This window comes from Carassius auratus, chromosome 19 (genome assembly GCF_003368295.1).
Source record: "Carassius auratus strain Wakin chromosome 19, ASM336829v1, whole genome shotgun sequence".
Taxonomy (NCBI): Eukaryota; Metazoa; Chordata; class Actinopteri; order Cypriniformes; family Cyprinidae; genus Carassius; species Carassius auratus.
The window spans coordinates 23,944,117-23,958,118 of NC_039261.1; the positions used below are offsets into that span (position 1 = coordinate 23,944,117).

Here is a 14,002-nt window from a genome sequence, read left to right on the forward strand (position 1 = left end):
GCTCGATCCACCAATGACTTTAGTGCCATGGGTGGATTTGATCATGTTGTAGTTGCTGTACACCTCAGTAACTGTTGGAGCAGGAGTGACAGCTGCTGTTTGAAAAGTCATTCTATAGGCTGTGTTCAGGAGGCTATGGCTTTAGCACATTTTGCTAGAACAATTCATTTATTTCTCTATTCTGCAGCAATCGAACAAAGTATCGAGCAAGAGGAGGGGTTGAACAGATCATCTGCAGATTTGCGGATCCGCAAGACACAGGTATGAAAGTAATTAAAAACCCCAGTGTATTTTTATTCTTCGAATGATAATCAACAGTCTATTCAGTCAAATTAATGTCATGTGAAAAATACAGACTACAACATATTCCTAACAAGAGAAGGAACTTGACAAGGATGAACTGATTTATTTGTCAATTTAGTTTTTCTTTGTCAAGCACCATTACAACTTTTGCATGGTTAAAGTCAATATTCAGTTTTTACAACATTAGTTTGCTAATATTAGTCTCACTTTTTATCATCTTTCTAAGTTACTTATCATTCATAGGTTATGATAAGATGATAATAGTGTAAAAAAGTCTTCCATTAGTAAGGCATTTCATTGATATCACTATTCATAAATGCTATTACCACCATAATAAATGTAAAATAATAAAACATACTTTATTGTAAAAAACATACAAATATAACCATAACTAAATTTTTTTTTAAGTTACATAATTTTATATTATATTATACATATTAATATTTATAAATTATTTTTATTTATGATATATTTACAAATTCCGTTGTTATATATATATATATATATATATATATATATATATATATATATATATATATATATATATATATATTTTACACACACACACACACACACGTATTTTAATAATAAATTGCAAAATAAAATAAAAAAACATTAAAATATAATAAATAAGAATAAAAATAAATATTAAATTAATAAAAATAGTTCATAATTTTTTTAATGATTTTTTTTTTTAAGAAATTCAAAACATTTGTTGTGCCAATGTGTCTTTCATATAGGAATAATGTATAATATGAAAGAAGTGCTCAAGAAATATTCAAAACTGTACACGTTTTTTTTTTTGTTATGTAAACTATATTCAGCAAAATAATGCTAATCTGGCCTTCAGGGTGTTTTAGAGACAGGCACACTTCCTGTGACCTCTGCCCTCCCACTGAGCAGCTTTGTCAAACACCTTCCTCAGTGCCATCTGCTGTCCAGAAGCAGAAAAAGAGCGGTAATCTCTCAAACTGCAGCAAAAGCAAGGCCCGATTTCACAACAATCACTCTTGTTCCTCCATACATTACCCTACTGTCAGAGAGCGCATTCACATCACGATGTGCAGTTACACTTCCACATCCCTGACGCCTGCACATGTCTACCTTCATCCCACAGCACTCCACGCTGTCACGCAAGTTTGTGGAGGTGATGACGGAGTACAACACCACGCAGTCCAAATACAGGGACCGCTGCAAGGACCGCATTCAGAGACAACTGGAAATTAGTGAGTTCTGACATTCCTGCAACCCACGCGCACAAACACAAGCTGAGGAACAGCCTCCACATTACTGGAACATGTATTTGCTTTTGAAACACTTTTAAACACAGCATTCAAGATATACATTTTATCAGTAAACATATGACCAGTTCCAGTGCTCATCAAAATGACCAGGTACGCCACAAACTGATACCATGTTCTTCAAATATCTTTAATCAGCTGGAAGAACAACTACCAATGAGGAGCTGGAAGACATGTTGGAGAGCGGGAAGCTTGCTATCTTCACTGATGATGTAAGTTTAAAGGGTTAGTTCACCCAAAAATGAAAATTAGGCTGCATTTTACTCCCATAAAGCTGACCTCATACGTAATTCCCCCAGAACTGCTTCCGTTTACAACAGTGAGCGCAAGCTAGATTCATGTGATTATTACGTTTTGAATATGGATATTTTTCTTACAAAAATGCATCGATTCGCTACGGAAGACCTTTGTTCATCCCCCTTTTGTTGAATGGGCTTTTTATTTCACTTCTTTTGGACTGAAGGAATGCAACACCCACTGACTGCAATGATAGAGCTTTGAATATTTTTTATATAACTCTTGACTGGATTCGTCTGAAAGAAGAAAAAGTCATATACACCTAGAATGCCTTGGGGGTGAGTAAAACGCAGTCTAATTTTCATTTTTGGGTGAGCTAACCGTTTAATAGTCACTGATCCTTTACAAAGTAATCTAACTATGACTTTTGTTTCCGTGGAAGATAAATGTGTGATTTCTACAGCTACTGCTGCGTTGTGGACTTCAAACACTATTAAAAAATAAAAGGTTCTTTATTTGTTCTATTTTAGAACATTAGATCCTTTCACACTGCGTAGTTCTAGGAACTAGCCAGCAGGGTGGTTCCAAGAACAAATTTCTCCCTCAGTTAATTTCTTTGCAGCCGGTAGAGAAGAACTTATTCATGGAATTTACAATTGTCAACAACCAGTGAATGGAGGACGCCCCATTCTGAGCTGTTTTTTGATGTTTGTAGAAGGCATGAGCGATATATATGACAACGATGTAAAATTTCTAAATGTCATGAATATATCAAATTCAAGCATACTTCCCCAAAAGAACGCGCCAAACGTCTAAAAAGTGTAACATGTTATTGGGACTGCTCTACACTCCTCTACTACGTGAGCTCTCATGAGTGCGCTTCGCTTTTACGTAGATAAAAAAATGTTCCTGGTGTTTTGCTTATTTTAAGCAATCTGGCAACCATCTGGCAAAAATTCAAACGCACAATTCATGCGATTGAAACAACACGAAAATCTGACTAAATCTCCTATGACAACTTGTAGTGTTATCGGAGGCTGAGAAAAGAACACAACGCTGCAGACAACAGGTAAATGCCATTATCGCCGTTTTCCCATGGAGTAAATATGTTTACATGTCTTTTTTTTTTTTATGTCGGGTAGACAGGGTTTCGTATGTGTTTGGCCTGTCAGCGTAGAATGAGTCACTGATAGTTCCTATAGGACTGTTTTATACACTATTCTGCAGTAGAAAACAAATTAGTTCCCCCAAATGGAGTTCCTAGTACTAAATGCATTCCTAGTTCCTGCGGTGCGAATGCGCCAAAAAGCACTAACTTCCGCCAATAGTTCTAGGAACTACCGAAATGTTCCTCAGGTCCAAAAGCGTATTTGAATATCCATGGAACCTTTTCATTCCACAGAAGATTCTTTAGATCATTAAAATGTTCTTCACACTGAGAACAAATGGTTCTTTGGGGAACTAAAAATGGTTCTTCATTCAATATGCAATCACTGCAAAAACCCACTTTAGGTACCTTTTTTTTTAAGAGTGCAGATGTCCACATTGGTTTCCATGTGATGCATATTCAAATATTTCTTTACAACCTAGCCTATAGTCTTTAGGCATCTTTACACCTTGATTGATTTTTCCTGCTCAGACCCACCTCAGCCCCTACTGCTGGAATTGCTGTGTGAATGCATTCATTGCACCTCATTATACAGTCTGTGTAAAGACACCTAAATGCCGCTTTAAAAGCACTTTTTTATGCCACCATTTGCCATTTTAGGAATGAATTCTGTACAAATTTTTGTTTAATAATAGTAACTTGCTCTTGACCGCCTGCCATGTTTTCTTGTATTTTCCATGTAACAGATCAAAATGGACTCCCAGATGACCAAGCAGGCACTAAATGAGATTGAGACTCGACACACTGAGATCATTAAGCTGGAGAACAGCATCCGTGAGCTGCACGACATGTTTGTGGACATGGCCATGCTGGTGGAGAGTCAGGTACTACACAGAAAAATGACACGTTTCACCACAGCAAAAATGACAGGACGAAGAAAATAGTTAGTGGTGTTTTTGCTTCACAAAATTCCCTTCCAAAAAGCTGTTAAAGAGGCATACAAATGAGACTTGATTTGAGATTTATTTTTTATATTCACATTATCATGGCCAGTATCTGAAGAATTTACTTAAAAAAACACAAAATAAAATTCCTATCATTATTTACAGACCCATATGTCACTGTGTGCAGCCTTTCTAGTATTGTTTATATCACTGTAGTTTTGTTTGTTAATATGTAGAATTTTAGATTTTCAGTTTTAATTTACATTTTCTTTAAACTTAAACTTAAACTCAATTATATTTGTTTATAGTAATTTTGTGTGCTTTTCTCATATTTTTTGTTATATCTTAAATTTTTTTTCTTGGTTTTAGTGTTTCAAATGGTCTTCATGTACAACCATTTAAAATGCTGCCAATTAAATATTTTAATTTTGTTTGCATTTTCATTTACGTTTTCCTATTTATTTTTTCTTTACTACAGTTACGGAAAACTTTTTTTTTTTTTTTGGTGGAACACAAAAGGTAGATTTTATTTTTTTCTTTTTTTTTTGCCTTTTCTGTCATTTTTATTCCTTATCTTTACATTTTTATTACATTAAATTAAGCCAAATATTTTTTGCAAATTAAACATTAAATGATTTTTCAAATGAAGCATTTAAATTTTTGGTGAATTTTCTTGAGTTTCCCATTAAACTGTTGTATTTATTTTATATCCTTTTTATTTCAATTATTGAAAACAAATTTTAAAGGATGAGTTTTAATTATAAATAGCACTACACTGCTTGCATGTTCAATGTTTTTTTTATTTATGTAGCTCATTTCCATACTATTTATAAATGCCTCATCTATCAGGCTAAAAAAAAGATACCCCATTGATAGATATTTATACACCATTTTTAAATTCTGTTTGTGAACACTGGCTAGACAAAAACACGTCCTTGAAGTACACTTTGCTGCAAAGTGATGCTGACTTTCAAATGTAATTCACAGATAGCAATTTATTTCTTCCTCCACGACCAAGAACAGGTGAAATTATTTACACGACAGTCCCTGTGGATCAATCTGGGGTTAAGGGCATTCGAGCATCACTGCTTGTGGGTTTTGAAATCAGGCTGCATGAAGTACAAAGAATTTAGCCTGCAACACTTAAACTAGACACACAGAAGTATGTCTAACTGGAAACAGTCTTTGTGTGATTTGTGCATTGCATACAGTGATCGTAAATGTGTGCCTATTGTGAAGACGTTTGTTTGAAGTGCCTTTTTTGTCATTCACAGGGAGAGATGATTGACAGAATTGAGTATAACGTGGAACACTCTGTGGACTATGTAGAGAGAGCAGTTTCTGACACCAAGAAGGCTGTCAAATACCAGAGTCAGGCACGCAAGGTAAAACACCGTCAGCTGCTACACCTGACGTCTTTAAGTATTATGCCCTTTGTGTACAATGACTCATGCTCTCATTGCCTTTGTAGAGAATGCAGTCATAAGCTGTCATGCACAAAAACGAGTAATAGAAGAGCATTTTAAAATGATTCCTAAGCCATTTAAACCAACCAGAGAAAAACTATATTGCTCCTTTGGCACTCATTGGTTCTTCAACAGATGCTGTCTGTTCCTAGATTTTTTGCTGTAGTTTTACTGGCTAACGGCCATTGCAGTGGTGGTCTAAAAACTGCAGACTCTTGGTGTTATGCCACTTACTTCTGCGTTTTCTGAGGAGTCAAACTGCAGAAATGAACTGAATAGTTAACTGCTGGTGAAACTTAATATGGATTATTATTTTATCTAGTGTTAATAACTAATTTTAACAAATTAAGTCCTACTGTAAAATGTTAATAGATAAGAATGGTTAATTACGGAAGCCGCTTTCCGCCATGAAGTAAAAACTAAAACAGGCAATTGCAACTTTTTATTTCAAAATTGTTTGAATTGTGTGATATAAACTTTTACAGTTTATCCAATGAAAACAAGCTTCAATGGATAATTGATCGATCTGCAATTATTTGCAGGTTATTAACTTAAAATACAAAACTTGCAATACAAAGGCTCACAATTCACTAAACAAAAACATTGCTTGATCCCTTTACTTGTCCGATAGATGATCACCAGAAAAAAACTTAGATGTTTCTTTGCTGCAGACTTCTGTCTGCATGCCCAACCAAGCATTTCCATTTAGGTAATTTAGTTTGGCACGTCTCTTGGCACAATATAATATTTGCAGCTTCCCTCCATGACATGTGCAGTTTCTTTTGGAGATTCCAGAGTTCAGTTTGATGTTAGTAGTGTATTTAGCCTTTACAGTTCTGCAATATCTAAACACCACCTTCGCAGATGAAGGCTACATCAAAGGGGCTACATCTCAGAGTGGGTCCTTTCATCAATAATTTAATTAACATTTAATTGATTTAATGATTTACTCTGGTAATGGTTTAATTGTTAATTGCTTCATTTAATGATTTAAAGTGTGGTTAAGATGAGGTGATGCTACTTAGATTAGCTGACTATCGCAACAGAGTAGCTAGATGAGATAAAGGATTTGTGGTTTAATTTGTTTATCTTTCTGTCTTTCGTTCCCCCCTTTTCACCCTCTGCAGAAGAAGATCATGATCATCATCTGCTGTGTAATTTTGGGAGTGGTTTTGGCGTCCACTATCGGAGGAACCCTGGGCTTCTAAACGACACGAAGAGAGACAAACACTTGGAAAGCTGAGTGTTTTATCCACTTAAACACGAGATAAGGAAACTGTCATAAAACGGGGGTTGGGTAGGGTAAAAATCGAATATTAAAAAAATCAAACAATCAAAAAATAAATAAAGGAGATGTTACGTACTAGCAGATTTAAATATATACGAAAGTGGGTTCAAATACAATATAATATTTACAAACTGTACATGCAAATGTATTGAACATAAAGCAGCACACGGGTTACTACCTGTAAAGGAATAAAAATCCATTTTTGTTTTTATTTTATTTTTTAGCGTTGCTTTCATTTTTGGGGGGGCCTCCAGGAAAGTGCCAGCAACTGCTAAATTGTTTTCCGTTCCGGCAGAACATGGTGTTTGGTAAACCATACTAGCATTACAAATACAAACCAAGCGACTGCACAGATGTTATAGATAGTAGTTCTAGTCAGATTTCAATGGCCTAACGTTCCGAGTGGATGCTTGCATTTAGATGAAATCTCTCATCGTTACATTATTAGCTCATTACCGATGAAGTGCTGCAGTTTAAAAGCAAGTCTTAATACACTTACTGTGGGCAACCGATAAAAAAAAACGAAGAAAAAAACTAAGAAGCACACATTTCAAATTGTGAGAGGAAGTGATATCACCAAGCTTGTACATGAAGATGATTTAGTTTTTACTTCATTTGCTGTAGGCAGCAGGGGAACGGACATTTCATTTTAACACGTTACGAAAGCTACAGGATAGATAGCGTGGCATTGCGCAAACTGTTGAACTATGCAGTTTAGATAGTGATTTGCCCCTGCTTTTTGATTTAATTTATGAAAAGATTCTGAAAGAAGATTTATTGTAAGGAACGCCTAGCCTAAATATTATCTTTTGGAGGGTAGCTAGGTCTGCTGAAATGAATTTTCCTTATTTTATGTTAGTTTTGTGCTTTTTAATTTGCCTTGTTTCATAAATTGCATATATATTTTACATTATAATATAAAGGATGGGCTTGAACAGGACCGTTTTGGTTTTGAAGGATCGTTTTGGGAGTTTGCGTGACGTTTTACCTTGGTGCTAGTTTATGAAGAGAGAGTAATAAAATTAACTACGGGGACGTGATAGACACTCTTAGATCCTTATTGTTAAATTCTACATATCATATGGGAGTAGGTGCAGTGGAGACGAGCTATCTGATGAAATTTTTACCTGTAGATGCATTCTTCAGTTCAATTGAAGAAATTTGTACGGATGGTCAGGACACTTATTATGCAGCGACTAAATGGAAAGACATTTACACAAACTTTATATGAAATAACTAAAATATAGCACTAAACGCCCAGAGAGACGGGATCTTGTTATGATAACTCTTGCTTAGAGTTTCGATTTTGTCCAAATATATATATTTTTTCTTTCCAGAAACACAAATCAAAAAGCTGCATCATGAATTTGTTGCATCCTTTCCTTTGCAGACAGAAAGTGCCAGATTGGTTAATTATGTACTGCTTGTTTTTAATTCAAGGGCTAAAATTTTAAACCAGACTTTAGCCCCGGGTTTTTTTTTCTTTTGATGAAGAATCCCTCTTGGCTTTATTCAGATTCGTTGCACTCTTAGAACGCCCTTACCCTCATGTTAATGATGTCCAACTCTGAAAGTGCAATCCTTTTCTCAATACGGACTTCATTTTCCATGTACTGCTCATTATAGAATATATAACAGGAGCCCCCCCACCCCGTCCCACCACCCCTTTACCTACCCAAAGCAAGTAGTAGGGAACAGGAATGATTCTGGGGATAAATACTGTACACTTTTTACAAAGCCTGAGGCAGAGGGCCGGGACTATTTTGCTTTAATCATTCCAGTAACGTCCAGCATGTTTTCTTTGAAACTTCTGTGTATTTAGTGTCAAATCACTTACATGTATGGTAAAATGAGGTAAATATGTATGTCGGTGTTGTTTTTTAGTAGACGATATAGCTGGAAGGCCCTTATTTGTTAACGCATGCAACTTTCGCTTTGTTAGTTTGCATGGCTCTCGATCATGTGTGCACTTTACAATCAAAGAAAACAATGTCGTATGCCGCCACATTTTTTGGGTTGTACCGTTTTCCGTTTTGTTATTATGTTTGTTTTGTTAATTTATTATTATTTATTAAGACTCTCTAAGGGTTGGATGGGGGGGATTGACTTAATTTACTAGTTCTGCTGCCTATTTCATCATGACCTTGATGATGCTGGAGTTTTACCGTGGTCCCCATGAATGTGTTCCCTGTGGATGTGCACATGAATACAAAAATCTGTTTGTTGTCGGGTATTTTGTTCCTAAACCACATCCGTAGTGTAAAACAACGTATTTGCCCCCCCCCTCGCCCTCTGGAAACACTCTGGGTACAAATAATTTTTGCGCATCTTGTTCATTTTTCCTTCCCCCTGATGTTTTCCCGAACTTGATTGTTGTGCTTAACTAGTGATGATATGTGTATTCTTTCGTAAGACTATTCTTTATTGTGAGTCGTGTGCTGCAGTGTCGATTTGCGCAACTCAAAAGGCCATGTATGCGTGCCCTGTCCCTTCTGCATTTTTTCCTTTTTTACGTACATGTTGCTGTATATGTGAGCATGAGCATTTGTGTGTGTGGTTGTGCGTGCGTGTGTGTGTGTGCTCGTCTGCTGTTGGAGCCGCAAGGGGCTTCTCTGGTCTGCAGGTCTATGGTATGCAGCTCTAACGCTCCAGTTCTGTGCCGACTTCATTCAAATGTTAAGAAAAGTAATAAGACTAAAATGCCAAAGCATTATGCGAGTACAGAGCACAATGTTACAGTCGACTGTATTGTGTAGTCCACCCTGCCCGTAAATCTTGTGAACTCTCTTGCATATACATTGACTGTTTTCAATTCCACCGCTTTCAGCGACAAGGTTCTTGATATATAAAGGTTTATTTATGTTTCTATTCATTCTGCACAATATGTATAATGTATACTACACAAGCTTGTTCGTTTTAAAGCACTTTCTCCAAAAACAGCTACGTACAAAACAAATATCCCCCAACAATGTTCAAATGTTTTGTGTACTGTATGTTGTTTTTTTCTTGCTCCCCTCAATGATGCTGTTTATGTTACCATTTTCCCCTTGTTCAACTCACTTGCATTGCTTCCTCTGTGCTGGCAATACATTAGACGTAGACATTAGATCAGCTCTGGTTAAAAGAAAATGAAATAAATAAAAAAAAACTGTATACTGACATGGGCACAGATCTGGATGAAAGTCTTCTCAGTTGTCTTATTTTCATTTTTCAACAGTTTTTGGATGTTTGTCACTCAGACACTGAAATGACCAGACAGCACTGGCATAACACAGCACATTGAGAAGGCATTTTGTAAATGAGTGAAAATAACAAACTATTATATATTAAAAACAAAACAAAAAACAATGTACCTTTTAGAGCTTAATTGCATAATAGTCTTTTTGGTTGGGGTTGTTGAGTGCCTCATCACTGCAGGTGAATAAAAAACCCAATCCACATGGCGAGTTAACGGCAACACAACAAAGCTAGAAAACTTCCGCCATGATCGACGAAGCCGTCTGCTGCTATGTAGACTGCTTTGTAGATTGTAATGCTCGCTTGGTTTCCACATGTGCTATAGCAAAGACTTTTACATTAATTGATACGACTTCTCGGTCCAAGGCTAATGAGCGCCCAAGACCTGCGATCGTGATTTTTCTCAACAGCCCTAGCCATGATCCTCCTTAATATCATCCCCTTTTGTGTCATTCCTTTGATCTATATTCCCATTAAACTTTATACCAGTATTCTTGTTTCAGTGTTAGATTTAGAATGAGGAAACAGTTTGTGGAGATGGTGCTCAAAATGTGATTTCAGCAAAATGATCATCAATTACAGAGAATGGCCTGTAATGATGTGATGAAAACACTATTCTAATTAGAACAGGAAGAATACTGTATAAGGATGACAAAATTGAATAATATCATTATCAAATGTGATGAATTATATAACTGCGATGATTTAAAGAATCCCGAGAAGTTGTGTTATATTAGTAGTACTATTGAATGCTCGCGATTTTGTCAATCTGAACTGAACCTTTGTCTTGTAATTATTGTAAATATTTCAAAGAGAGAAAAAATGACTTGCATGTCCATGTATAAAACTACTAAAATAGTTCCTGTCAAAGTTGTGAGATTGATTGATTTTCTTGTTCTTTGCCCTTGTCGCAGTAATTCGCTGCTGACCGCTTGCTCGCTTGTCTTAAAGCAGTATCTGACACTGTCAGTGATGTCAAGGGTGCTCTATACCGAAGAAAAGACACAAAGCTTTACCATCAGATTCAATACAATACGTTGTGTTACCTCAGAGAGCCATTACCTGTTCAACTCTGAGGGAAAAAAGTGCTTCCCTCCATGTACACCTTCGATAGGTCTACAGGTCAAATGCACACCATCCGTAGCTTCCAGGCACCTTGAACAATTTTCTTTGCAGAGGTCCACCACATTGGCAATGGCAAATTTAGAACAATTAGTGGCATTTTTGTGCATTTCGTGGAACGTGTTTGGACGCTATCATAATCAGTGTCGGTTAGAAAACCTTGCATGCGTAGACTGTAGCATGGCTTAAACTCAAATGCTCTAGTTAAAGGTAACGCGGGATGAGCTCTGCTCTTATATGAAGAGCGCAGTTCTTGGGATTTGGAAGTTTTCTTTAAAAGTACAGTAGGAAGACAATAAGGCTCAAAGCAAACCGAAGCAAAACACCTGTCTGTGCAATACAAAGAAAAGGGCTTTCTCACACACCCATTTGAAAGCACTGAAGAATGCTGACTTCAATATTATTTTGGGAGTTGAGAAAAACACCAGCCACTAACCGTGGCTCCAGCTGTCGTTTTACGTGTCCCCAAACATCTTCTCATTGAAAGTCCATTCAGGGCAGAAACCACATTGAGATGGGCACCAAGGATGGGAAGGAAGAAATTAAATCGATTCCTGCAACTTTGACTTGAATTGAAACTTCTGTCTTTTATTTTCTGCGTGTGTATGTGTGTACTGTATTGTAAAAAAAAAAGGAAAAAAAAGGAAAAAGATACAAACAAACAACATAACTGTCCCTCTCTCCCCCCTCTCTTGTAATACTGTTTGCTGTTCTGTTTGGTTAGTGTGGCGTATACCAGTATCCCTCTCCTCCCCTAAAACCCTTTGCTATCTTCCTCCCTTCTCTCACAATCGCTCTCTCTCTCCCTCTTTTCTCCATGGATCTTTAAGATGAGAACTCTATGCAGATGCTGTCTTTTATAAGTGTGTCAAAATTTTAAGTTGAAATGAAAAATGAAAAAAGAAAAACCCCAACAAACAGATATTATGAACTGAAACAAAAAATAAAGAAAAAAACGATTGTCCAGTGTACAACTGCTGTTGTTGTCTTCCCTACTTTTACTCCTTTCTCAAATCATGGGTGGGCTGCAGGATGTCAATAACGTGAAAAGGAAGCTTGGCTATTGATCAAGCATACATACCGAGTGTTTTTCCAAGCTAATTTTCACACTGCACTGTCGGGTGCACATCATTTTGGATTTAGATGTTTTTGCCAACTTTCTGGGTGAAATATAAACAGTTGGAGTTTCAAGTACGGCCTGCTGGCTTTCCATCATAAAAAAATAATTAAATCAAAGAGATTTGATCCTGGAAACCATTCAGAATGGCCACTGTGGTAGCAGCATCAGGGCACCTTAACTTCTTCCCTTAATTATATTCATAATATATTGTAATTTGTGAATTGTGTGAATGTCAGTTTATAACAAAAAAAATGTCATAAGTCCCAACTGAATCTGTTAATAAAATAGGATTGATAGAATTGTAACTCGGATGTCATTTAGCACACTAATTCCAAACAAACGGGTGCTGAAGATGTTTCATCCACTGTAAAGCGTTGGACACACTTTCAATTAATATTAAGCCAGCCACAATCACCCCAGACCCCTGTGTGCAAAGTAGATAAAGTTATTTAGAAAGATAATGGGGTTTTGCTCAATTACGTTGTTATTGATTGCAGCAGAAGATGCCCTGGGAGCTCTGCAAGACCAATAAGTGCTTATCATTACTCTAAATTAATTAATTTAGTCATTGCAGTGAAAACTTGCCAAACTTGGCAGGTATGGAGGGCTGGTTTTCCAGTTGCTAAGCAACAGGCTGTAAATTTTCGTTTAAAAATAATTCAGCCACTGCGCGCTATTTGAGCTACAAGCTTCGTATGTTAATCTTTTATAGAGAGGTTTAGATACATTATGCTCAATTCAGACAAAATATGAATTATGCATGTAATTTCTATAGGTGTGAAAAAATAAAATAAAAAACACTGGATGATGCGTGCCATTTTCACATCTTTTAGAAACACTTTTCAAGAATGTATTTTGGAACCAAAACATGGACTTCTCAGCCTCAAAACAGGTGTAAGTTGAATTGCAAGCATTGGACCCGAATGGAGCTCAAGTAGAAATGCCTAATCTGAAATTTAATTAAGAAGCTGCAAATATTGCATTCTCTTGCTATCAAAGCACTGCTTTGATATGAAATGAAATTGAATGAAACATGTCTAGGCTGCGAAATATCTTGAATGGTTTCAGGGTATTGGCCAACAGACAAGACTGTCTGAAGGTGAAAACTTACCTAAAGGCTCTTTCACCATCTAGTGGACACTCTGGGACCTCCAATCAACCTTTCAGCCATTCAAACACAATTATTCGCCCAGCAGCTCCTGAGAATACACACACACACATACCCAAAACACACACTCAATGCATTTTGCAATTCTTAGTATTCCACAATCATGAGTTGTCATCTTTTGTCTATAAGCTGTAATCTATTAAGCTTTATCTCATAAGATCAGTGTGATATATATATATATATATCTATTTAATCTCTTCTGAAGCCATTTGATAAGATTTGTGTGGAGAAAAGACAATTTAAGTAGATATTTAATGGTTATTGTGCTTTTCTCAAAGATACCAAATAATACAAATTTCCAAAACCAAATGACTGTCGATAATTGTACAATAAAATCACAGACATGTTTGCCAAAATTGTTTAACAAAAGGCCAATGCCAAAAAAAATTTATAATAAAAAAAGTACCACGGTTTCAGGCCAACTGACACAAAAGGAGCATCTGAACCAAAATCAGATTTAAATTTTACCAAATAATATTTGGCTGGCTAAATCCTGTATATAATTTTGAATGATACTTCCATTACCTTGTTTGTAATTAAATATTGATTAAGTATTAACCAAACCTTTTTCCAAGCAATATTGTCTGTCAGGCGATTGCAATATAAATAAACCGTAAAATTATGAAATAAAGCTCTTTTGGAACTGTTGTAAACAAATATTGCCTATATAAGAACTTGTATTATATTTGGCAGAGACCACTGTTGGAA

General features: G+C 36.1%; 1 protein-coding gene and 1 long non-coding RNA gene across 2 annotated transcripts in view; one reads left to right on the forward strand and one right to left on the reverse strand.

Moving 5' to 3' along the window:
- Nucleotides 1-6,700, forward strand: part of LOC113119883 (syntaxin-1B) — a 37,639-nt gene extending 30,939 nt beyond the window's left edge. Inside the window, exons 5-10 of the mRNA XM_026289597.1 lie at nucleotides 188-261; nucleotides 1,421-1,529; nucleotides 1,743-1,816; nucleotides 3,696-3,833; nucleotides 5,168-5,278; nucleotides 6,487-6,700. Of these exons, the coding sequence (XP_026145382.1) occupies nucleotides 188-261; nucleotides 1,421-1,529; nucleotides 1,743-1,816; nucleotides 3,696-3,833; nucleotides 5,168-5,278; nucleotides 6,487-6,567 (587 nt within the window). The 3' untranslated portion in view covers nucleotides 6,568-6,700. The remainder of the gene's footprint in view (nucleotides 1-187; nucleotides 262-1,420; nucleotides 1,530-1,742; nucleotides 1,817-3,695; nucleotides 3,834-5,167; nucleotides 5,279-6,486) is intronic.
- The window catches only part of LOC113119894 (uncharacterized), a 40,448-nt gene that overhangs the window by 25,472 nt on the left and 974 nt on the right, over nucleotides 1-14,002 (reverse strand). Inside the window, exon 2 of the long non-coding RNA XR_003294534.1 lies at nucleotides 13,238-13,325. This is a non-coding gene — a long non-coding RNA (uncharacterized LOC113119894). The remainder of the gene's footprint in view (nucleotides 1-13,237; nucleotides 13,326-14,002) is intronic.